General features: G+C 41.7%; 2 protein-coding genes across 3 annotated transcripts in view; both read left to right on the top strand.

Moving 5' to 3' along the window:
- zc3h3 (zinc finger CCCH-type containing 3) overlaps window positions 1-7,274 on the top strand; it is an 81,841-nt gene extending 74,567 nt beyond the window's left edge. For both annotated transcript variants that reach the window (XM_085437598.1, XM_085437597.1), the window contains exon 12: window positions 7,027-7,274. In XM_085437598.1, the coding sequence (XP_085293724.1) occupies window positions 7,027-7,058 (32 nt within the window). In that variant the 3' untranslated portion in view covers window positions 7,059-7,274. The remainder of the gene's footprint in view (window positions 1-7,026) is intronic.
- Window positions 7,275-21,126: 13,852 nt separating this feature from the next.
- On the top strand, window positions 21,127-25,011 carry mafaa (MAF bZIP transcription factor Aa). The gene has a single exon (XM_085437010.1). It carries the CDS (start codon window positions 22,117-22,119, stop codon window positions 23,047-23,049), a length of 933 nt encoding a protein of 310 aa, XP_085293136.1. The 5' UTR covers window positions 21,127-22,116; the 3' UTR covers window positions 23,050-25,011.
- Window positions 25,012-26,677: the final 1,666 nt, after the last annotated feature.

Here is a 26,677-nt window from a genome sequence, read left to right as displayed (position 1 = left end):
TTGAGAAGCCAGAAGGGACAAGAATAACCTTCTGGCTCTAATAATGCAGTCATTGCTGCATTATTTTTGCTTATTTGCTTTTTATACAGTAGCAAAGATTTTGCACTATAAATTAATGAGTAAAGGTGCATAGGTCTCAGTAAGCACTTAAGTCTTTTTTTTTTTAGACAGTTGGACGCAGTTTTTGGAATTTTGTCTCTGTATACCACCTTGATTGTTTTTCGTCAAATAATTAAGATGCAGTTGAATTGCAGTCCCTAGTTCCAGAGGTTCAATTGTAACTGAATAACTGATGGACAAACAGTTTCATGGAGTCCTATTCTGTCATTATCTCGTGGCAAACTGAGCAGATTAAATATCTGGAATTTATGGAGGTGCTTATTGTCTTTCCCCTCACTTAGCGTTAAACTGCTGCAGTGCAAGCTGGAGGTCACCACCTCATGAAGCTAATCAGAATCAGCATATTTTATTAATCCCTAAGAAAATTATTTGGGTTACAAAGAACCATATCAACTATAAAAAGCAAAGGCCATCAGAGATAAAGTCTACCACCTGCCTATGCAGGGCTCTAGACTAACCTTTTGCCACGTTTGCACTGGCGCACCAGTACAAAAGTTAGGCGCACCCAAATTTTTAACCCGCATCACTTAACACCGCAGTTTTACATGTGCACTTTTTAAGGGGGGAAACTGCTGTCCATACAGACAATATTGATTTGTAAAGGATTAACTAACAATCTTGCCAACACAAAGTTCTTTATTTGGAGCACAGTTCTACAAGAAAGATAAGTTACTGAAAAAGTGCTTGTGCTTAAAGTGTTTTGGCATTCTTTGACAATATTGTAGGCAATGTTAAACTTAATCATCACATCAGCCTCCTGTTACGACCTGTTAGGTGATTCGATTCAATTTTGCCTCAGACAGTCATAAGTATTATATTTCTGATTAGAGCAGGGCAATATGGCCAAAAATATTTATCACGATATATATTTGAAAATTTGCGATAACGATATAACCAACGATATCATTGATGCGAGACAAAATACAACTCCACAACATTACTAGCGCAAAAAGACAACCTATCATTTATTTTCACTTAAACAAGAAGCTGGTTTTTATGTACATTAAAGCTTTATAAAAATGTAACAGTGCAAATGCAAATTCCTTGCTGAAAGTTTAACCAAAAGGCATTTCCAGTAGAAATGGGCTGACATATCCTGAGCATAACCATGTATAATATCCACTGAAGTTAAAAAGAGGTGCTTTGCAACATTAAACTGCAGTGTGCAGTACGCATTTTTCGGACCATAAGGTGCACGGGATTATAAGGCACATTAAGCGAAACAAAGCAGTCAGATAAATCAAACTTTATTAAACTCATTCTTCTTGCTTCCTCCACTTCTGTACCATTGATTCATTAATGTTGAATTCTCTGGCAGCTGCTCTATTCCCATGTTGTTGCAGTATATTAATGACTAACCTCGTATTGTGGATGGATTATCTCAGTTGTTCTCCTGACTGAAGTTTGGTCCGTTTACAGCATCCTGCCATGCGATTGCATTTGTTTCTAACCATGAAGAACCTTCACGTTAACTTTTATAAGTGGAAAAGTGTTAGTGTTCGTCCTCCAGCTTCACTGTTTATGTTATGCTAACATAGCTGTGTCGCTAGCGATCACGTAGCACATCATTATATACCAGCTAGTCAAACTTCAGTAACCCTACAAACGTCACTGCTGTTTAGTTTCCTGTCTTCATTTATGTTGGAAGTGATAGCAGAGCTGTACGTTTGAATTTTTTCAGAAATCTCTCAGTCAGAACATGCAATATCATGCTTAGGTAACTAGCGAAACTAGCGAGCTAACTTCCGCTAGCTTCCTGCTAACTTCTAACTCCGTTAAATGTAATAACTTTTGTTTTCATGGATGCCTGGAAGTTAAACTTTATAGTTACACCTGGTAAAGCAGCAATGCTGATCGTTTTATTAAAGATGAAAGAATTTAGACAGTTTTTAACTCTAAGTGATGCTGCAGTGTTGTTTGACCTGAAGCATACGGAGTTTAGGACCCAGATTACTCCCAGATTTAAGAGCATCTTAGAACGGCCGCTTGCATGTTCTGCAAAAAAATGTGCTTTGTTGTGTATCTGACGGACAAACACCAAACCAGTTCCACATCACGGAAGTTGCACCATTTTTACAAACCAATTCTGGTTCATCTGTTTCACTCAACAATCGGCCATGTGCGTATGAAAACAAAGGCACTGCGCATGCGCGTTTTACTCCCATTCTATCGCGATATTTCATTTTCCTATCGTTGCCTAACATTATACCGGTATTACCGTGAACGGTATAATATGGCCCAGCCCTATTTCTGATCATCTATCAGTACTGACACTGTGAGACTTCATCAGAGGTGTGAGCATCACAGCAGATGCCTTTGTGTCAAAGTAACTGAGGATAAAACAGAAAAACATGAATCAGATTTTCCTGGCCTGGCTTTTTATAGCAGATAACCTTAAAAATATTCTGCAATTTTACATAATTTTAAAAAGTATACATTTCTTCAGTATTGAACAGCAGAAATTAGGCTCTCTTGCACGAGGTTATTTGAGTTCTAAAAATATATATATAGACGGCGGCCGACAGCGCTGTAAACAACGGTAGACTGGTGTGTAATAAGCGAATGAATAATGCTGTTTTGCTTCATGGTGGAAGCAAAACAGCAGAAGTCAGAGGGAATTAATGACGACATTTATCAAATGTGAAGCACAGTTCGGATCTTCTTTTGCTGCTGGTTCAGTGAATTTTGGTTGGAGAGAGACAAAACCTGCAGCTCAGAATCTAGCGCAAAAAAGATGTAAACGCAAAGCGCGGACACGCCGACACATCAGAATCAGTGAGCTGTCGGCTTCCAGCCCCAAGGGTGTGTATACGTACGTGCCATCGGGTGAGAAAACCGAGAAAGAGAAAGCTGATTCTGATGCGTCGGGTCCGCGCTCTGTGTTTACGTCTTTGTGCAGAATCTGCTTACCTGTTCTCATTTGCTGTTTGGTGGTTGTTGAAATAGTTTTGTGAGCGTTTCTGGCAAAATACATTAATAAAAGTCGATTCAGGATTTAATGAATTGATATCGCTTTATTCAAGCTACTCACCTCCCTCTATCCACCTGCACTTTTGAACGTACACACAAAGGACTACAGAAATATCTGGACCACGGCCAATCAGAGAGGTCCCGCCGCTGACTATCTCTGATTGGTTTAGACCACGATAGAGGCATAATGTGTGTATGTTGTTGACCACACGGAGACTCGAACAGCTGTTGGTTGCACCGGTGCAACCTAGAATTTTTGTTAGTCGCACCATTGAAAAATTTGGTTGAATTTGCGATCAAATTGGTCGCACTCTAGAGCCCTGCTATTCCTAGATATTCTGCCAGTTAAAAATTCTGAACAGATTCAATGAAAAGGGGCAGCCTTAATGGAGTCCAAAACCCACTGGCAAGGAGTCCGCCTCACTGCGGCTGTACAGGGGCCAAATGGTGCTTTATAGCAAGCCAGATACACCATACTGCCGAAGTGCCTCCACCGGATACTGCGATGTCCAAGTCAGTAAGATATATGTAGACTGTGCAAAGTCTCCTCAAAAGGATAAAGAGCTTGTCCAATGTCCAAAAACCCCTTATTGTTCCTCCTAAATCTGAGGTTCAACTAAAGGATGGACTGTCCTGTTGAACAGGGAAGCCATCATTCAAATCTGCTAATCTAGAGGCACCTCCCTAGATTTGTATGCAACATTGCAGAGACATGTCATACAAGACAGCCTCACAACATCCAGAGTCTTAGGGAATTGAGGGCGAATCTCATATACCTTCAGTTGAAGTCAGCAGCATCCCAAGTGCTGCTTTTCACTCCTGACTCGTCTGACAGTTTGCCAGAATCACTTTGAGGTCAATCGAAAGCCTTGTTCCATTGAAGTTTTTGCTTAAGGTACTTCCAGAGCAGCGGCCCCCTTATCCTACCAGTACCTATTAGTTGCTTCTGGAGTCCCGCAGGCAAACAAAGTTCAATCACATATCGTTTGAAAAGCAAGGTGGTGTACAGAGGCAAAACTGCAAAATGTGCCATCGTCCAAATACTTCTGATCCCATCTTTATGAACTATCTGAACTCAAAGCTTCTACACACTGGTGTCCTGAATTGTCTTTTATTAATAGTTGTCCAGTCATGTTCTGCTACAGTGATGTGCACACAATAATGTTTCATTCAATGTTGTGGGGATCAACGTTTTTCCACTTGTAGATAATCTGGTAGATTTTTTTACAACCATAGATTCTGAGAGTCATTGTTACTTCATATCTCCAAATGTGGTAGAATGTTTAAATTAGCAGTCATGGCAAAAGGTAAGCTGTCATAGAATATTCCTTAAGAGGACTAACTGCGATTCATTTGGTGTAAAAGTGCTGACACAGAGGTGTATTGTCCACAGATGCTTTGTAGGAGGTTCTTTTTTGTCATGAATACATCATTGCTTAATTCGTGGGACTGGGGAGTGGTGGTCTGTCTGAGCTGTAGACAGATAATAATGATCAGGAGGTGAGCTTTAGAGTGTGTCTGGTGACGCTCAGTGGAGGAGTAATAATGCTCAGAGGACAGAGGTAATAATATTTCAGTTTATGGCTGGATGGCACAGCTGAGCTCTCTGTTGACAGACTTGAAAGATAGTGGATTAGGACAGAGGCCATCCCATCCCCCTCCCTTGCTTTCACCAGGCTTCACCCATCCACCTGCCCCTGCCTGCTAAACATACACATACTCACCAACTGGTTGTCACTTCCAGTGCAGCATTTGTTTGCATCTAACATCTGTGTTCAACCTGTTTGACCACACATTCCACAAATCTATCTTTTCACACAGTTTGTGTTATGATTTCACTAATTTTGTCTGATGATTTAAACAAGTAAAAGGCAATGGATAATTAAGAGTGACGGCAAAAATGACTGAAATTAGAATTGGACAGTTGGATAGTCTCCTTGCTCTAAGTATCCATTTAAAAATGACATTTTCTCCTTGATAAAGTCATTATGCTAAAGAGTAGTTCAAGTCATACAGAACCAGTCACGACTCTTAATATCAATAAGGCAGTTTTCTACTAAACAGTAGAAAACCACCATTTTTCTACTGTATATAATCTTAATATCACTCACTGCAATTCTAACTCAGCTATTCTCACTGAAGGCATGAAAAACTTTTTTGTCACTTTCACGGTGCGAGAAAACTGCTAAAAAGTTAGCTAAGCACACTGTGGAAAAAATATGTAAAGTCTGTGTGCCACATGAAGACTTTACTTAGTCCAGTATGTTTAGAAATGTATGTCTTGATTTTTTTAACTCTTACTTTTTGAATGTATGATGACAAAATGATGTTTCCATCAGTAAGTCATTCAAGAAAGCCTAAGAAAGGTACTGCATACTCCTTTTATCAAATATAATCAAGCAACCCAGTTCCTGCATAATGTGGAGACCATTTTCAGCCTTGGCACAGGTACGCCATCTCAGACTGCTCTTGCTGCCAGTTTTGATTAGCTGTTCATCATTTCATTGACTAAAGGGCCAATAAAAGGAGAAGAATCCTGCTTTTTGGGATTCTAATGACATGTCAACTTATGTCAGTAACTTTCACAGCAGCTTGTTCCTATTCCTGCTGCATATTCATAAAGCTGGTGTTTTTCACCTGAGAGAGTCTGTTTCTCATAACCATCCATCCATTTTTTTTAAATAATATAGGATTACAGAGGGGAGGGGGTTGTCATAGTGCAAGATGCAGGGTGTATACCTTGGACTAACAAAGTCAGAGTACACTAACATGTCTGTGTACTCTTTCTCCCACAGTCCACGGACATGCATCTTAGGTTACCTGGCAGTTCTAATTTCACCCCAGATTTGAGCCCCTCAAATAACATACAGTTGCCACACAGAAAGGCCCCAGCCTCATCTTACTTGGAATCAAGCAGCACCTTTGACTGACCTGGGTCATCTTGACCTCTCACCGTATCCAGTAATACACAGTCCCAGTCCAAATATTTTTTAATAATAATCTTGCAGTAGACACTGACAGGTTTCAGCACGGCTGCAATTTTAAGATCTCAAAATAAGTAAAGTCACAACGACAAAGTTCTCAGGCAGTTGACTTTGAACTGAAGATTATAAGTTATGTAAAGGTTTTGTTTTTAAAGGGACTTTTGAAAACTTTTTGATTACTGCCTTCATATACAAGCGGTTTATATTTCTCGGTGATTAGTTACAATAAAGTTAGTTTAGGTGAATGAAAATGGTGGTGTAAGATGTTTTAAGATGGCTGTCAAGACATGATTTTCGAAGGACTTCGGTGAGTATGGAAAGAAGTGTTATCAGCTGGAAGTTTCTCCTTGCAGAGTTCCCTCACACTGTAAGAAACATGTAGAATTGTAGATTGAAGCGACTCAGAAACACCTGGAAACTAGAAATCAAAGGTGTTGTTTTGTTTTGCGCTATGAAGAACATTTTAGACTAGAGCTTTGTCCTGTGGGTGCCAGGAAAACACACACACACAGACCATCACTGGCTCATCCGTCCACCCCCTCTGTCCAGTTGGTTTGTGCTCTTAAGTAATACTAATGACACACTGGTCTCTCACTAACACACTGCACCGCCCAGAGCCTCATTAAAGGTGGAACTGAGCCAAACAAGTTCCTCTTCACTTTGCATAAATTAGCTCAGATGCAATGTATCACTGCCAGGCTACACACACACACACACACACACATTCCCACCTACCTTCATTCATCGCTGTTGTACTGTTTCTATCTTCTTCCTCATTTGCTCATCAACTGAGATGTCATCACTCAATGTTTGAGCAGGATTCAACAGAGTCAGTTGCACATGAGCAAACACACAATTTGTCATTTTCTAACTGGACCTCTTTGTCATTTAATTTTTGCAAATACTCTTTTTTTTCCTCCTAATCTTCAGGGTGTTTTTTTTTCTTCCACAGAGAAAAAACTGCAGATCAAGCCTCGTCTGTAAGATCACAGAAACCAGTGGGACTGGACACGAAAGGATTTTATCAGGTTTAGTGTTATGTGAGTTCTGAGCTCAGGCTTGTCCTGGCACATGTATCCATCTTGAATGAGTTCACTCAGGGCCTGAAAGTTTTATGCTTTTTGTCTATGAACATGTTTTGCATATCAGTTAGATGTTTACAATGCCAGTTTTGTAAAGAAATAAAGTATTAACTCTGAATGTGTGTTGTCAGTTGTTTTTTTTTTGGTTATTTTTTTAATCTGAATCTGGATCTTTATCTTACAATCTAAAGCACTTTGGGATGACTGTTGTTGTGAATTGACAAGACAGAAATAAAACTGAATTGATTTGGAGTTGTGGTGTTGTGAAATGACCCTAGAGGGTTTGTGGGAGCTTGGCAGGTGGTGGCAACAAAAACGGTTTAAATTCTGGAGATGAGAAACATAAGCACACCTTCGCCACATTGTGTGCGCCTGTGTTTGGCTCCTAGCCACTACAGCTTTAACACATAAAGCAGAAAAGACACTTTCTCAAAGAGGCTGAGCATCCATACACAGTAAATAAAGTCATGCTCAGCTCCTACAGTGGCTGCACATCTGCAAGACACTTTGCAGCTCATCTCCACCCCAGCTCCTCCTTTCATGTAGTGCCTGACTTATCAAGGTTCAAGGTTCTTTATTCGTCCCATGCATAGTTATACAAGTAAAACACACAGTGAAATGTAACCTGACACGCTCCTCGACTTGTGCAAAAGCAGAGGGGGGGATTATATATAATATATACATTAGGTAAACGTGCAGTAGTAGCATGTATGCAGCAAGCAGGTGAATTCTGTACATTTCACAATCTATTTTACAGAATAGACAATATAAACATATTTAAAATGAAAGGAATTTGAAATGTACATTGTGCCAGTGGGTTTAGTGTCTAGAAGAGGGTCCTATGTCAGTCAGTTATGGATGATGTGAGAGGGCGTGTGTGTGTGTGTGTAATGGGGGGGGGAGCTCCATGATGCGGGACCTTCTACCGGATTGCAGAAGTTGGAACAGTTTGTGCCAGGATGGGACGAGTCCTTCAGTATCTGCGCTGCTCTAGTCCGGCATCTCCTGGTGTAGGTGTCCTGAAGCGGGGGGAGAGCAATCCTGCAGCAGCGTTCTGCTGTACGGATCACTCTCTGAAGAGCTGTTTGGTCCTTAACACAGCTGTTCCCAAACCACGATGTCATGTTCTGTGTGAGGATGCTCTCCACAGAGATGTCATATCTGATGTCACTGACAGCTCCTCTGTTCTGTGCTGGGATCACGCTGCTCCTTTTCCTACATTTAAATTCAATGTATGCGCTGAGCTGCCAAATATATAATGTTTCCATTTCAAATGATCTTTTGACTACAGTGGTCTTGACTGAAGTATACATGCACACTCTTATAGACTACTTTGTTAGATAAACCTATTCTACCTCATCTCTAATCAGCCAATCACATGGCTGTGACTCAGTGCATTTAGGCTTGTAGGAATGGACCTGTTTAAGTTCAAATGAAGCATCAGAAAGGGGAAGAAAGTAGAACATCTTGTTGCAGTATTACTGCTTCACATCTGTCATGAAACACTGTGTGGAGGAAAAGCTTTATGGACCCTAATGCAGGACTCTTGAGACAGGAATACACTTCAAACAAGCTTTAATGCTTCTTGCTCCAGAAAATCCCAAAGTCCAAAATCCAGATGATAACCGGGCACCACATCAAGGAGTCCAAACATCCAGAAAATGCATTGGAAACTCAGGGAAAGCAGAGCAAGGGAGACACACAGCAATGTGGACAACGCAAAGAAGGACAGGGGCAGACTTGGACAATATATACACAAGAAGTAAAACTAATTACAAAGCACCAAAGATGCATGCCTTTCAAAATAAAACAGTAAGCAACTAAAAAGGAAACGCAAAGATGCATAAAAGAAAATACAATGGAACAGTAGAGAAGATGGATTAAACTCAAAGAAGTAAATACAAATGAATACTTAAAATTTAAACAGCAGCCAGAATACAAATGGAACCAGAACTAAAGATTAAAAATAAATAAATGAATAGGATACAAATGTTAAAACACTGGATGAAAGACTCAGGACTATGTCAGCATCGTAGATGTGCAGCCAACAAATCTGCAGGAACTGTGTAATGCTATCATGTCAATATGGCCCAAACTTCTAGTTCACCCTCCGTACAACACACAATCTCTCACACACTGTATAGAGCTAAGATATTACACTTGTCCAGTATCTTATCTTGCACCTCTGTTTTGTTACACATATGTTCCTCTTGCCATTTTTATTTTATGTATGTATTTATTTGGTTTTTAAAGGTACACCATCATCTCAGTTACTTTAAAAAGGTAACACAGTTAATCTCCATGTTGACCATACTCAGAATATTCCTGTAATGTTGAAATCACCCCACCTACAGTCCGAAGCCTCAACACTGACATTGTGTAACACAAGCACTACTCTAATGTAGTATAGGATGCCCCCTAACACACAGTTAGGCACACTCTAAAGTATAATTATATAAGTATAATAATTATATTAAACCTGACTAAACCTATTTAGTCAGGTTTACTAAATATGGCAAAAAATTATTAACTCGAGGTCCACGTGTGTTTTCATGTTTAAGTGTTAATAGTTCCCTCTGACATTGAAACAACCTTCAGCACTTACCTTCCAGCCGTCTCCATTTTTGTAATAACACTCAGTTGCATTGAATCTATAATACACACATTTTTTTGTGTGTGAGTGTGACAAGTGTGGCACCTTATCCTGTGGTTTATGAGGCAAACCTGCAATTTAACCAAAGCATTGTGATGGCAACAGTCAGTGTGACACATGTACTACTTCAGCGGTCCCCAACCCCCGGGCCACGGACCGGTACCGATCCGTGAGTTGTTTGATACCGGGCCATGAGAGTTGAGGCTCGGGTGTGAAATTTATGGTTTTCTGGGTTTTTATCGGTTTTTAGTGTTATTTGTTTAACACTAAAATGTTTATCACTAACTTGATTTCCCTGGGTCTTTTCCCGTGTGTATGAATAAATCTTCTTTTTTTTGGTACCAGTATTGGTTTTATTTTGTTGTATTTATCCGTGACACCTTAAAGGTCTGTGAAAATATTGTTGGACATAAACCGGTCTGTGGCGCAAAACAGGTTGGGGACCGCTGTACTACTTCATACAGTGGGGCAAAAAAGTATTTAGTCAGCCACCGATTGTGCAAGTTCCCCCACTTAAAATGATGACAGAGGTCAGTAATTTGCACCAGAGGTACACTTCAACTGTGAGAGACAGAATGTGAAAAAAAAAATATCCATGAATCCACATGGTAGGATTTGTAAAGAATTTATTCGTAAATTAGGGTGGAAAATAAGTATTTGGTCACCTCAAACAAGGAAAATCTCTGGCTCTCACAGACCTGTAACGTCTTCTGTAAGAAGCTTTTCTGTCCCCCACCGCCCGGGCAACAAAGGAGTGGCTCCGTAAGAAGCATTTGAAAGTCCTGGAGTGGCCTAGCCAGTCTCCAGACCTCAACCCCATAGAAAATCTGTGGCGGGAGTTGAAAGTCCGTGTTGCTCGGCGACAGCCCCAAAACATCACTGCTCTCGAGAAGATCTGCATGGAGGAATGGGCCAAAACACCAGCTACTGTGTGTGCAAACCTGGTAAAGACCTATAGTAAACGTTTGACCTCTGTTATTGCCAACAAAGGTTATGTTACAAAGTATTGAGTTGTATTTTTGTTATTGACCAAATACTTATTTTCCACCCTGATTTACGAATAAATTCTTTACAAATCCTACCATGTGGATTCATGGATTTTTTTTTCACATTCTGTCTCTCACAGTTGAAGTGTACCTCTGGTGCAAATTACTGACCTCTGTCATCATTTTAGGTGGGGGAACTTGCACAATCGGTGGCTGACTAAATACTTTTTTGCCCCACTGTATATTTTGAAGCCTTTTAAAATAAAAGTTGAAACTTGTGCACCTAATACTTGTTTTTAAGGTCATTGAAGCTCATTCGGCCATGGAAAAGGTTCAAGGGAATCATTATAAGCCCCAAATTACCATGACATTCATGCCCATCATAAATGTGCGTAAACTTCTTACCACGACTCTAAATGTGAAAGCATGTCATTCTTGAGCCAACAGTATTATAATTCTGACAATCTAATTTAAAGTCTTACTGTAATTGAATCAAAAAAAGACCATGTACCTCTTGAGCCAGTTCAAATTCTCTAACACAAAATGCAGAAATATCTCATATTTAAAAAAGCATATTGTGAGTTGCTGACTTTTGCTTTACTGCCTACCATACTGTTACACTCTGGTTGACTGTGTGTGTGTGTGTGTGTGTGTGTGTGTGTGTGTGTGTGTGTGTGTGTGTGTGTGTGTGTGTGTGGACGGGTATTAACATCTTCATGGGGACCAAAAATTGTGTGTGTGCGTTTTACAACATAAACGTGCTATTTAACCTTGCAGTTGTGATGGCAACAAAAAAGTAGTTTGACACTTAATACAACTTTGATACACAGCTAGATCGTGACTATACAATCACATATTTATACATGTCTTGTGCCCTAACAGCCTCCATCCAGCACATGAAAAGAATCACATAGAGGCATTGAAGAGTGTTTTATTGTATGTCTGAGCACTTCTTCTTTTTCAGATCAGATATTGATATTGTGAGATGTGTTTGGCAAAACACAGCTAGGTGTCTTTTCACATGATCCTATTATAACTGTGTTACTTTTAACTTTTTTATTCTCAACAGCAGCTCCTCTGAAAGTCAGCTTTTCCTTTTAACAAGTGTTTATGCGCAGGTACTCACTGCTCTCCCCGGTTATGATCAACACAATGGAGTTTATTATGAAACAAGCCTCTAACTGAATATCTATCCTGGGAGAGTATCTGCATGACAGAATGTCACTGGACTTGATGACGCACGTCTATGTTTACACTGCTTTGCTAATTTGAGAAACTAAATAACGGATTAAGCCCCTCTGGCTGTGTTGATGGCAGCAAGGGAGCATGTCACCTAAGTGGTTGGGGGCGATCGTGGCTCAAGAGTTGGCAGTTCATCTTGTAATCGGAAGGTTTCCGGTTCGAGTCTCGGTCATTGTGTCCTTGGGCAAGACACTTCGCCTACTGGTGTTGGCCAGAGGGGTCGATGGAATGATATGGCAGCCTCGCTTCTGTCAGTCTGCCCCAGGGCAGCTGTGGCTACAACTGTAGCTTGCCTCCACCAGTGTGTGAGAGTGAATGAATGAATAGTGGAATTGTAAAGTGCTTTGAGGGTCTTGAAAAGCGCTATATAAATGCAATCCATTATTAAGTGTGACAGTGTGGCTCATTTCTGAGTTTTTCAGTGGAGAGCTGGAGTTGTGTATTTTGTGATGTGACAACAACTTTGGAAATTAGTAGGCTATATTGTATAATAGGGTGTGACAATATACTGAAACTAAATGAATAATTCATTAAAACTATGCGTATGTGTAGTTAGGGTTATGGACACCTTCCAGTTTAGCTTGGATCTCTTTCAGTCACTACTTTCCTATAGCCTCACCGTATGTTTCTGTTGCTGTGGCAACTTGTCTAACTTCCCACAACAAACTAAGTCACTCACAGGGATGCAGCCAGGTTGCTGCTTGAGTCAAGCTCCTCCCTCCACCTTGACTCACAGATGGCTCTACAGTTGGTGCTCTGCTGTACTGTCATCATTTTTATGTGCAATTTAAGTACAGCACATATTGTTGACAGTTGTTCATACTAGTAAAAAAAACAACAACTTTTTATTGATACCATTATTTCACATTTTCTATAGACTTTGAGATCTATATCTTTTATAAAAATAAAAAATAAAAGAATCACTCAGTAACTCTTGTTGTCAGGAGTGTCGTGTGTGGAGGCGAGGAAGTGACCCAAATGCAGGACTGGTGGATAGTGAAGAACTGAAGATGGTTTATTATGAATCGTGGATGAACAGGCCAGGAACGAAGGACTGACTGGCTGGCTGGCTGGCTGGCTGAAAGACTGGATGAATGGCTGGCTGACTAACTGAATATACATACGGAGAGACGACATTAACATCAATGACACTACAGTGAACGAGTGGAAAAAGAGGACTTAAATACACAGACTGATGAGGATGATAATGAGAGACCGGTGAGTACACAGCTGAACATAATCTGGCTAATAACACAAGAGACGAGCTGACACAGGAAAAGCAGGAAGTGAGAACATTGATGTGGCAACATAACCTAAATGTGACAAAACTAAAAACACTGGGTCACCGACCCAGGAACCCTGACATTTGTATTAAAAATCTGATATTGTGAGATGTGTTTGGCAGAACAAGGTATTGGAAAACTCTGTGTATCAAAGCTAGTTTTGCTTCGTACCCATCACTTAGATTAAATAATGTCAGTACCTTACAATAACCATTTGTAACTGTACAAAAAATAGGTTGAAAAAAAAAACTGTAACAATGTTTTTTTAATGATTTTTTTAATGATTACACAACAGTATTAAGTCAATGCTATTTTACCCAGTCAAGGTGTAATTTGGTGTTCACTATACACTGTATACATTCTCTCTTCGTACTTCATGCTGCATAACCAACTATAGAAAGTAGACAGTGCTAAAATCCTCTTCCCACCAATAGAGATTGACAGACCACGTGACTTTCACGAGGAAAAAAATCAAAGGAGTGAAAGGGTCAGACCCTTACGAGCACACAGAGTGGACAAAAGACATTAGCGTGCTGCACAACTTCACCACGCTCATTTATAATTATACGGTTCTTGGAGTGAGTGCACACACTCATGAAGTTTAGTAACTTCAGGTCACTGCAACAAGCCCAGGTACAGTTTACCGACGGATGGGTACAGGACCTTGAAATGCACCGTGTAGAACGAAAGACCATCGTACGAACAAAGGTAAGTTTACCAGTCTCACAAATCATCTTCATAAATACACATTCGTTAACCGTTTATTAATATAACCTTTGAGCTCAATGGTAATTAATTAGTAGTGGAAATAATTTCTGGTACGCGTTACAGAAATGTAGCAGTGACAATAATACTGTATGCTGTAATCGTACTGGGCAATTAGTGATACAAAACAACTGTTTTATCCTGTGAATAAAAGTATATGTTTTTGTCAGTGTACCATGGTAATAACAGAAGCGAAACACAATATTGTGTCAGGACAATTCACTATTTATGCACAATAAATAAAGGAGCATAGCGCGACAATTTCTGTTCAGCGCCAGACTTGCTTGTAACCTATATCACTAATTATGTTATGAAAAATGACGTATTAACTACTACAAAACTCTGACCTTTGTGGAAATGCTTGGAGCAGACTAACCTGTGAGCTGGAGTGTTCTGGGACGTTATATTTGGTCTTTGAATGGCTGCAATCCAGGCCATCCGTTGGCTCTTTATTACTTCGGAAACATGGCTTGAACAATTTCTCTTCAATGACGTAATCCGATAACAACCGATCTCTTTACCCGTCGGCTTCCCGTGGCTGTCATGTGACCGGCTATTGCAGTTAATAATACAACAGCTTCTTGCCATTTTTTTGTGTTTCTTTTTATCGCTGTGTGACTGATTTCAATTGAAAGCCTGCGTGCGCTAGTACCTCTTGCCACGAGTTCCCAGAATCCTTTGCGGTTTTACCCCTGAATGACGTCACATTTTCAATCTCTATGGCAGTAGCCAACAGGTCTAGTTTGGTTTTCTTGATTTATTTCTTTATTTTTGTTTGGGGGGTTGTTTGCTTGTTTGTTTTTTATTCCTCCAAATAATTCTTCATAATAAAATTGGACCATCAGGTTCTGCTCACCAAAAGGATCATAAAAGCAGGAAGCTTACAACACAAGAAACAGATCTTTCAGATAGCATGTGCTTACAATAAAAACCTCCCCCAGCACCAGAGTGGCTGGAGAGGTGGTCAGAGACAAAGGAATGTCTTTGATCACACAGTTTGAAACAATAAGCATAAAAATGACAACATTTAACAATTCACTTTAACAAGGTTGTGTCCAGATTACAGTGCAGATGGCATTCTTAAGCTACCAAGCAGTATCCATTATACGAGGGTATCGCACAAACAGAAATAACGGCTAACTTTTGCCAAGCAACGGACCAATAAATGCATTAAAAGCTGCAAGCAGAGAGGTCTAATTCAGTTATTCAAATTAGCGGAGGTGAGGCCTAATGCAGTACATCTATCAATCAAAGTGTCCATGCCAGCCTGAAGTGGTCGGTAGTGAAACTGTAAATTTTAAAATACAACATTTTTATTCCAGTTGTTTTCATTTTGTGCATTTTGCTACTTGCCATCCAACTTACCTCACCTGCAGTGTCTCTAAGCCCATCAGTTTAAGAACCACTTATTCTGATCCACACGATAACGTGAGTCTGTTGTTTACTACTCTGGAAAGGTCCTCACTTTCAAATTTACAGCACTAATGGATACTGAGAGTGAATGTTGAGCCCAGTTAAAAGTATTTCTATTCAAATAGACAAGAGAACTGCTTTCTTTAGGATACTGTTTGTTTCATCAAGGACGTACTTGGGGTTGAGATCCTTCAGATGATGAATGTGACCAAGTTAAAAACTTTTGCTCATGTACAGATTGCCACAAAACTGCCAGTCAGACTGTGATGAATACATTTTGCTAGGATAGGTATTTGAGTTGTGTGTGTGCATGTCACTTTTCACTTGACTTCTCTCTCAGTGGTATTGACAGCAGCGAGCGGAGATGGAGAGCTTAACATGTTTCTCAGAAAAAGCAGAAGAGAGGGAGCCATCACTCTTCTCTTCTCACCACACATCCCCTCCCTCCCTCCCCTTCCTCCCCCCTCCTCACCCACGCTGCTCTCTTACGCTGAAGATGTAAGTGCCTTAGACAGATGTCTGCTGCTTCTTGTCTAAAACCCTCAACATGAGCTGCTGAGCTCGGCAAACTCTAATTAAGATCAATATTTCAATTTTTAGTAAAAGCGCACGAGATGGAGAGAAGACAGGGAGAGAAATCATCTGTCCATGGAGACTCGAAGAGACAAAAAGAAAGGTCAACTGTGATCCTTCATCGGGTGTGTGTTTGTGTGAGAGTGTGTGTTGGAGATTTGACAGAACTGGCTTGTGAGAAAGTGCTCAAGGGTTCTAAAAATCCTATTTATTTTTCTTCTGGGGTTTTGCTGTTTAGTTTAAGTTTCTATGCCCTGTTACTATAACAACATCATCACTGGATGGACCGACAGGTTGAGCTGTCAAAAAGGAAAGCTGCGTGGCTGTTCTTGTACGATTACAGGAACAAGCCAGATAGATCATGAGACATGGACAGATATATGAATACACAAAATATTAAAATATATTGCAATTGTATACATGTGTTTAGACAGACATGGAATCCTGAGCTACAGTAACACATGCACTGCAGCCTGAACAGTACACTAACAGTACGCTAAAGGTGTGCCTAATCCAGTCAAACTGGCCATTAAAAGTGAAATGTCACATACACACTGATATGACAACTGAGTGGTAAGCAAAAGTAATTGTACTTGTTTGTCATTTGTTGGGTTTAAACAAGTGCTATATAAGAATCAGTCCATTTACTATATCCATAACATGAATTAGATTGGTGTTAGCTCTGGTGGGATGAGCAGAGATGTTGCTTGTTTCAACGCCATAAACTGTATAAAAGATGGAATCATGTAATCATTGTGACATCACACAATTTTTTGGCCTCTCCTGTGGTTGTTTTCTTGGAGACAGAATTAAGCATATTTAGATAAGAGGGTGGAGCTCTAATTACTAGCTAATGGTAGCAAACTTCAACCTCAAACTGGCAGATGGAGTGACTAGCAGAGAGCAACTGGCACGCCTGTAAATTAAAGTAGCTTCGCTTTTTATTGCAAATCCAAAATCAACTATTGTACATTTTTTATGAAGGGAGTAGCTATGTATAGAGTCCAAAAATGTTTTTGTATCTTTTGTAACAAAGCTTCCATTTCCTTACATCAAAGTTAGTGAGATTTATCACTGTCATTTATCCTCATCCATCTGTACTGCTTATTCTTTTGGGGAAACCTGCAGTCAGATTAGACTGAAGACATCATTTGGAAGAGTGATGAACATTCATTCCACTCAAAATTCTGCATCCAGATGAACAGAATCAACTTTCTGGGATTTCTTTACCTGGATTATTGAGCATGCATGAACATGGCACAGCCATTAACATGGTTCTGCTAGAGGTTTCTTCCTGTTAAAAGGCAGTTTTTCCTTCCTACTGTTGCCAAGCACTTGCTCATAGGGCATCATCTGAATGTTGGGATTTTCTCTGTATTATTGTAGGGTTTTTACCTTACAATAAAGCACATTCAGGCAACTGTTGTTGTGATTTGGGGCTATATAAAGATAACTTAATTGAATTGCATGCAGACAACATCTTGCTACAATCATTTGCTGGGATGCTGGGATGTCCATTCTTCCTAGGAGCTCTTGTTTGGAAAAGCTGCCAGGATAAAAAGGTCATGGCAGCACAGCTTTACATTGCAAAGTTGCACCTGAACAAAATGCAAAAATCAAACCATAGCACAGCTCATCCGCAAAAACACTTCATACCAGCACCGTATCATACAGCAAACACGGTGGAGGAGGCTTGATGATTTAGGCTTGTTTTGCAGCCACCGTATTTGGGCAACTTACAGTGATTTAATCGACTATGAACGCTTCTGCATACCAAAATACTCTAGAGTCAATTGTGAGGACATCTGTTCAGCAGCCAAAGCCAAACCGCAATGAACTGAAGCAATGTTATAAGGAAGATTGGGCCAAAATTCCTGCACTGCCATTCTGTTTGACACAATGATGTGAGAGACTCATAAAGTCAAACAGAAAAAAATTACTTCAAGTTATTGTTGCTGAAGGTTTTCACAGTCACCTGTCTCCGCCACCCAAAAAATGTCACTATAGAATTTAAGAAGTCGACTCACCAAAACAAAAGAAAACCAGACAAGATATGGTATGCTTGTTCTCTGCCACACAACTCTAATGAGTGTTTGGATTTGCCACAAGAGAAATGTTTGTTTTTGTTTTTTTTACTTTAAATATTAAAGTAGAAATTATAAATGAAGCAAGAGCAGAATTTTACTGTGTTTAGACAAAAGTAAACATAACTCAATATAAGAAAACTATATAAAGTATAAATATATAAAGTAAATTTCAACATCTTTTACCCCTTTAACTCTCAATTAATTTTACATTTTCTTAGGTATAATAATTAAACTTTAACAACAAAAAGCCAAAACTGATAAAAACAAATTACTTAAATAAATGCAGTTTGCTGGTACTGAACTCCCTCTGAAGTTGACACTCTGTCACCTTCATCTCTCCATCCAGCACCTCATCCTAATTTAGCTTTCCTTTCCTTGGTGTCTTTCCATTTTTCACACAATGCATTTAGCAAACTGAATGTTTCTGAATTTCTTCCACAGGAAAACTAGAGTTTCTCTTTTCCCAAAGTTTCTGTGATCATCGCTAATGGATTTCTTAGTGTGCTGAGTTCACTCGCTTGTTCGGACAGCAGCCATAAGAATGTGCATGCTGGTGGGAACAGTTGTGTTGTGTGATTTGGTCTTTCTACGAGTGTCTGTGGACTCAGTGATGGCACGGTGTCAAGTCTCGCACTGAGCTGAAATTCAGAGCAAAACAGATGTGTGTGTTGTTTGAATTGCTGTTCTGCTTCTTTGAGTCCTTTTCATCGCCGTGGAGAACAAACATGATTTCTATACATGCCAGGCCTTGGAAATGTGGCAAAACTTGCTGTCTAAAGTAAGCCCCCTATCAACTTCACTCTTAATGCTCATGCATGTGTGCGTGTGTGTCATATCCTTTCCTTGCACAATTAAATCTGATTCCTCTGCAGCGGCATTAGTGACAAAACCCCCAAAGGCCTCAGATAACCCTCAGCCACCTCCCGGAGCTGGTCTGGATGCTTGGCTACCTTGGCTCAAAGTGATCCTCATAGATCCACCACCTTGCTGATGTCCATTTTGCTTAAATCGGTAGAACTGCACTTGCAGCGAAGTCCCAGTATGCAAAGACACAATGAAAACCCTGACTTCAAAAATTTATGTCTCAAGCCCTCGGCCGCAGACACTCCCCTTCCCCTGACAATGAATGGACACAGCAGATCTTCTTAAATGCGCTATTTCTATGCAGACTGCTTAGCTTGGCGTTTGAGGGCCAGCTCCTGCTTATTAGATTTTTTTTAAACCCTCTAATAATGACTTAGCACACCTAAACTTGAAATACCTTGATATGATTTCCGTCCCTTCATCTCACACTCTTCTTTTCATCGTTGCCAGCAGATTTGAGGCAGAGGGGGCGCGTATTTCATGGCCGCTTCGGACTGGAAGTTAAGCTCAGCAGCTGTGCAAGGTTTTGCTTTTCACATCTGACCAAGTTAAACTTACTGCCACCTGTTTTTCCCGCAGATCGGCACTTTCTCCCGCACATGTATCACTCAAGTGTCGGTGAGATGGTCCTCTGGGATGCGGCCACTGCTGAGGAGGCTAAGCGGGTCAGGTGCAGCGATGCTCCGTTTAAGTCCTATTCCCATGATGCTTATCGACATCTCATCCTGCTCAGCCTTGCTGTTATACCCCCGCCGAATTAATAATACAAAAAAAGACTTATGCGTCCCAGATGGAGACGCGCGCAGGGTTTAATTATGCGTGGATCTGCGGAGATGAGCTGAGATGATGCAATTTGTGCTTAATTGCGAATGAAAATAGAGCCTGTCCAATCTTACTTAACCCCGCGCGCAGATACTCCGCGGCCTCCTCGTGGACCTGCGGAAACGCGGATTGATTTTCCTTTTTGGCAAAGGGGCGCGCGGCCTTAAATCGATCGGTGATTGATAGATTTGGATGTGTGTGGTGTGTCCGGGATCTGGAAATGGAAAGTGGGTCTAATACATTCTTCTCATTGTTTTATGCGTTTGATGTGCGCTCCCACACTTAAACCTGGACTTTTTTTCTTAAATTATTATTATTATTCCAGTAGCAGTTTGAAATTCTCTCTTTGCTTTATTTTTTTTAATTTCTTTTATTACTTGTACTACTACTTAATCCGTAGTTTAGCTGGATTTCTCCGCTTGTCCTTTCTTTTACTACCTTTTTTAAGAACTATGTTGTTCCACGTGGCCTATATATATATATATATATATATATATATATATATATATATATATATATATATATATATATATATATATATATATATATATTTTTTTTTTTACCGGGTATATTCCCGGTCTTAAGGCAGTTCGTGAAATAGTCACGAATTGTAATCGATTCGTACTGGATTTATGAACTCCGTAAAAGTACTGGCTGTCAAATTCTATAAATGATTATATAGTGATCCCGGGGAAACAGTAACACACACACCTTCTTACATTCATGAAGCTCAAATGTAAAAAGTGTAAAACGGGTATCATTACAGGAGCTCCCCGCCTATAAGGGGGTGAAACAGACCTCCATACAGTTGCTGCATGTTTGCAGGATGTAGATATCAGAAATGAAAGAGGTGGAGGTCGTTCTCCTTGCTGGGACTCTCAGCAGCCTCTTTACATCACAGACCGCTTCGCTCACAAGTCTTTCTCCTTTCTGAGTAAACATGTTTCCCTCCGAGAAACTCCGGTAGTTCTCCTCTTACTCCGTGCGCTCTTCCGTGCAGTAGCGTTTGCTCGGTCACTAGAGGGGGGGATCTGCTGCACCTGTTCTCCCCTTCGTGTCCCCCCCCCACCCCACCCACCGCCCTTCGGCTGCATTCGGCTATCCTCGGCCGGCCGCTGCTAGACAATTGGGAGGCTCTTCCCTTATAGGAGAATGCAAATGCGCGGCTGCCAGCTCCTCCTCATTGGCCCGTCGCACCTCCGTGTGGGAGGGTCGTGGGGGCCACGCTGTCTTTATAAGTGCAGAGTGCCTTCCAGCGACTCAGTTACACTGCGTTGTTGCTGTGAGGAGCTCTGTGAGGGCCGTCAGACACAAAACAGCTGGAATTTATCACCTCTTGTATAAAATTCCACACGAAAGGTCAAAAGTGCGACCCAGCGAGAGAGAGAGAGGAGGGGGGGCAGCACCGAGGGGACCGAGCCTGTAAGTAGGCTGTTTAAATTCATAAATGGACTGACCACAAGAACCAGGGACAAGCCTCCTCCTGTCCCTGCAAGTAAGAGAACTGTTTGCAACTTCATCTGAATCCCACGGGCTCTGTAACCATCCGCACGCGTGCCATACCGGCTTGTGGATTCCTGGGACTTTTTGGTAAATCTTTATTTTTTATTTTTTTATTTTTACTCGCAACCCCGAGCAGCTCCCAGCGCCACACTGCTAGATGTGACTGTATGAGAAAAAACTTTAAGTCCGGGCCATGCTGCAGTGACTCGAGCCAGCAGCCTACAGGAGCTCGCGATCAACTTGTAAACAGCGGAGGAGGGATGCTTGGAAAATATTTCTAATACGGCCGGAGAGCGGAGGAGAAGAGATCTGTTCCTGTCACTCGATCGAGCAGAACCGAGGACTGTAAATCACAGGGAGGCAAGTGGGCTGCAGAGGTGAAGCGAGGACAGGACAGGTTGGTGGTTCCAAATTCACTGGGCTCGAGTTTCAAGCACCCCGGGGGGGCTCCTGGTATTAAAGCGTGCATTTGATCTGGGATAAGTTGTCAACAAGAGCAGGGAGCGGAGGCGAACTGGCAGGTGTACAAGTTCATTTACATGCAGAGGTATATTCACGCCACTATAAATAGAAGTTACTTAGGGACAAACAACCTTAATAAGTTTTCTACCCGCTTGCTGGCCCTGCAGTAGCCCCACGCACCGGGCGTGTGCGTGCGTGTGTCTATTTATACACCATACAACCTTTTATCCCTCTCCACAATCTGTATCCGAGAGGACTGCCCGCCGTCGGTTTGGCTGTGAGGGCAGGAGTCGTCGCATGGACTGACATGGCCACCGACCTCGCCATGAGCGCAGAGCTGCCCAACAGCCCTCTGGCCATCGAGTATGTCAACGACTTTGACCTGATGAAGTTCGAGGTCAAGAAGGAGCCGCCGGAGGCCGACCGCTACTGCCACCGCCTCCCGTCGGGCTCCCTCTCCTCCACCCCGATTAGCACCCCTTGTTCCTCCGTGCCTTCTTCGCCCAGCTTCTGCGCCCCGAGCCCGGGCGCGCAGCCGAACCAGGGCCTCGCCAGCGGCGTCAGCAGCAACGGCAGCAGCAACAACAGCGGCGGCAACAACAATCACAGCACCGGGGGGAAGCCCCAGCTGGAGGACCTGTACTGGATCCCCAGCTACCAGCACCACATCAATCCGGAGGCGCTCAACCTGACGCCGGAGGACGCGGTGGAGGCCCTCATCGGCAACGCGCACCACCACCACCACCACCAGACCTACGAGGGTTTCCGCGGGCAGCAGTACGTTGGCGAGGACCTCTCCGCGGCCTCGGCGGCCCACCATCACCAAGCGCATCACCACCACCACCACCACCACCACGGCCACCACGCCCGCCTCGAAGATCGCTTCTCGGACGAGCAGTTGGTCAGCATGACAGTGCGGGAGCTGAACCGGCAGCTCCGAGGCTTCAGCAAAGAGGAGGTGATCCGCCTGAAGCAGAAGAGGCGCACGCTCAAGAACCGCGGCTACGCGCAGTCCTGCCGCTTCAAGCGCGTGCAGCAGAGGCACATGCTGGAGACCGAAAAGTGCACCCTGCAGAACCAGGTGGAACAGCTGAAGCAGGACGTGGCGCGCCTGGTCAAGGAGAGGGATCTATACAAGGAGAAGTACGAGAAGCTGGCCAGCCGGACCTACAATGCCGGCGGACCCGCGAACACGAGAGATCCGTCCGGGAAACAAGCTAACGCCGAGTTCTTCATGTGAGAGGGGCTGCTGACCTGTAGCGCCTCACGCAGACATTCATTCACGTTTGTTCTTCTTTTCTATTTTGTTTACACTTTTTTCCTCCACTCACAAGACTTAAGCAGTAGCCGTGCACGGACGCGATTTTCAGTCTTAAACATGTTTAGGCGAAACTTCTGTAAGAATGCCGCAGCCTGTCAGGTGGGCACTTGGGATCACTGTTAGCCTGTAGACTTTTATTTGTGTATCCTCCGGTGCAGCAGAAGCTAATCACGAGTCTTACTGAACTAATATGACACGTGACTGTCTTAACTCAGAGAGAGCAGCGGGGTTGGTCTTAAAAACGAGGCAAATGTGTTCTGTTTAAAGGGGGAAAAGTCTGAATGAACTGAAAAGAAGAAGCAATACACCACCGGCGAAGAAAGACTGTTTATAAGCCTGTAATGCAGAGACTTTTCAATAATGCAAGTCTAATAATCCCCCCATCCCAACTCCCCCATCCCCATTTGCAACCCTGCATGCAGGACATGTATGGTAACCTCTCCCCGAATCTTCCACGTGTATGGAAAGCATGGCCCACGGTTCGCATCTCCTCTTCCTCCTCTTTCTCTGCCATCAGTAAGGCCTGGGTATGCGGAAAAATAAAAAGCCAATGACCCCCTCTTCCATCCTACACCCCGAGAGGTACAAGGAGAGAAAAAAATGGAGAACAATCTGCTGTAGTGCGTAAAAACTGGATGCGTCTTTAACTGCTATTTTCAATCAATTTTTCTATTGTTTTAAAAAAGAAAAAGAAAAAAAAACATGACAAAAAGAGATTAACTGAGCCAGATTTTAGACTGTATTTATTTCCACCTGTACATACTGTGTAGAGAACAGCAGTAACCTGTGTTATTTTACCCTCTCCCTCTTTCTCTCTTTTTAAAACAACAACTTGCTTTTTGTTGCTTGGATTCTTCGAAATGTCTTAAATACAAATGTTTGTATGTAACAGCATGCAAATCGTCTATGATATCCTCGTCCTCCTTCTACTGAACATGTGTAATGTTAAACTGCACTAAGAAGAGATCAAACTGGACATTTTGTTTTCTACTCATAGGACCTTTTGATCTGTTTAAAAAAAAAACAACCCTGGATGTAAATTCTGTGAGAGGGAAACCCTCGGTTATTACATGGACTGCATTCGCTGCTAAAATTCTATGCACCAACCCGACGATTAAAAAAGACTTAGGGTTTCTTTTATGTTTCTTTTCTTTCCTTTTTTACGTTTAATATTGTAATCAAACGTCTTGCAGGGGCTGTGGGTTTAAACTGCAGTCTTAATGAGCGCTAATAGAAAAGTCTGATGGTAGAGCTTCCTGTTCTTGGAGTAACTCCATGCATTATTCTGTCAACAAGAAACCCCTGGTTCCTGCTACATAGATATATGTGCAATATTGTGCAGAAGTGCCCGATGCACAGACTACCTGTTGGAGGGCGAACCGTGCAGGGAGAGAGACTGGAAGTGTTTGATCAGGATGTCAGGGCAAAACAACAACAAGCTGAAGAGAAAACTGAGAAAAATGTGATTCTTCCAATTTTGTATCTTTTTATGGGAACCAAAAAAGGGGAGATATACAATACAAGTCGATTCTTGCGAATTATTAACAAATTAAGCATTTCCAGTATGTAGACAAACATCAGATTCTATCCACCTATCTTTCTTATTTTAATTAGATTTTTTTTGTCTTTTGTGTAAATCTCAATTTTTCTCATATTTACCGAAAGCAACAAGAGCTTCAAAAAATGTGAAGTTAAAGAACGCGGGGAATAAATGCAAAACAACTTCTGCACAGTGCTGTAAATTTATATCTGTACATATGATTTCTATATTTATTCAATGAACGTGTCCTGACTGTCAACAAGTGAAAACCATACAAAGTGGAACGTTGTTGAGAATCTTGTTTTCATAATGTTTAATAAAAAGTTCTGTCCCAAATCCGTGCCAGTGACTGCCGCTGCCATCATTCTCTAACAACAGCTTTTATGTCCTATAAGAAAAAAAGAGATTTATGAATTATTTATAAAACGGTCAGAAGTCTAGCAAGGTTTTATTTTTCTCAGGTCACAATGTCCGTGTTTGTAAAATAATAATGTTCGATTGCGGGTTATTAAATGTGACCAAAGTCTCTAATTAGCGAAAGAGCAGCAAAAGAGCTGAACGATTTAATAACAATGTCGAAATATTTATAGCCGCTTAAACTATAATAGAAAAATGTTAGATAATTAAATATTGAACAATTAAATATTAAAAAATTTAATGGAAATTAAGAAAGAAAAAATAAATACAATAAATGATTTTTTAAATAAAAAAAATAAATAAAGAGGAAAAACTCATAATATAAAAGCAAAGTTGGCGCTATATTCGTGCTGGAACTATTATTATTATTATTATTATTATTATTATTATTATTATTATTATTATTATTACCTACTTATATTTTCAAGGGTAAAGTCGGAAACGTTTTACACAATTTCAGTCGTGTAACTTTTATGAATCGTTCCATAATTGCACTTCGGTGTTTTTCAGGAGCGCCGCTCTGCTCTGGTTTGTCCGATCACGCAGAGCCTTGTGGACGCAGAAAGCTGCTCTTATCTCCTGCATCAGGGTCCAGACTTCCAGATTCTTTGTGTGTGTGCGTGAGAGAGAGGGAGAGAGAGAGAGAGAGAGAGAGAGAGCGAGAGAGTGGCTGGCTGAGAGAGGCCACCCTCTTCCTTTCCTCCGCTCTGCTGCACCGGCTCTGGTCGCCTGTCAGCGGGCCTCCGCGCTCCTGCTCAGCCGGTGACGGATGGATGAAGCCGGGGTCTCTGATCCTCGCCAACGACTCTTTCTCACTCACTGTGTTTTGAGCGCGTCCACAGGGCAGCTTTCCCAGATACCCGGGATGTCCACGACGTTTGTGTACGTTTATGTGTCTGCGCGTGCGTACGTTTGCGCGCGCACTAAGCAGCATTAAGTGGTCTTTTCTCCTCTCAGGGTGGAATCACCATGGGTTTAGACACATGCCAGCCCGCGTTGGTGCTGATGCGACACGGCCGTCAGGCCCGCTGGGTATCGGCTCACTTCAAAGACATATCATAACTCTCTCTCTCTCTCTCTCTCTCTCTCTCTCTCTCTCTCTCTCTCTCTCTCTCGTGTGTGTGTGTGTGTGTGTGTGTGTGTGTGTGTGTGGGGGGGGGGGGGGGGGATCCACACAGTAAAGACCTGTAGAATGCTGGAGGCATGAAAATCGCCCATCTGGATCTGCAGCTTCATCTTTAAACATTCGGTTGTACCTGTTCGCATGGACGCACACTTTATGATTTATTGAATTTTAAAAGTTTTTTTCCCTGCACTGTCAAGATCACACCAAGCTTTAGGTGTGACACTTTGTCATTTTTGGATTTCAAACACCTAAAACAGTAAAAATCTAATAGCTTCACATTTCACTGTAGCTCATAACAGCACCTGAAAGCAATCGTTACCCAGTCGTTGTGTGTTTTTGTGCGTGAGTCAAACGACTGAACAGGGACATGGAGCGCTTCTTAGTTTTTCTTTCTGAAGAGTCTTACTGCTTAAAATCTATTTTCACTTGTTCCGTTCTTTGCAGCGCAGGACTTTAACCTTCCG

This window comes from Copadichromis virginalis, linkage group LG17, assembly GCF_057382275.1.
Source record: "Copadichromis virginalis isolate Kocher_CV1m ecotype Utaka linkage group LG17, C_Virginalis_male_GT1.1, whole genome shotgun sequence".
NCBI classification, from domain to species: Eukaryota; Metazoa; Chordata; class Actinopteri; order Cichliformes; family Cichlidae; genus Copadichromis; species Copadichromis virginalis.
The sequence above is the reverse complement of the archived record's forward strand: the minus strand, read 5'-3'. Positions and strand labels throughout refer to the sequence as shown.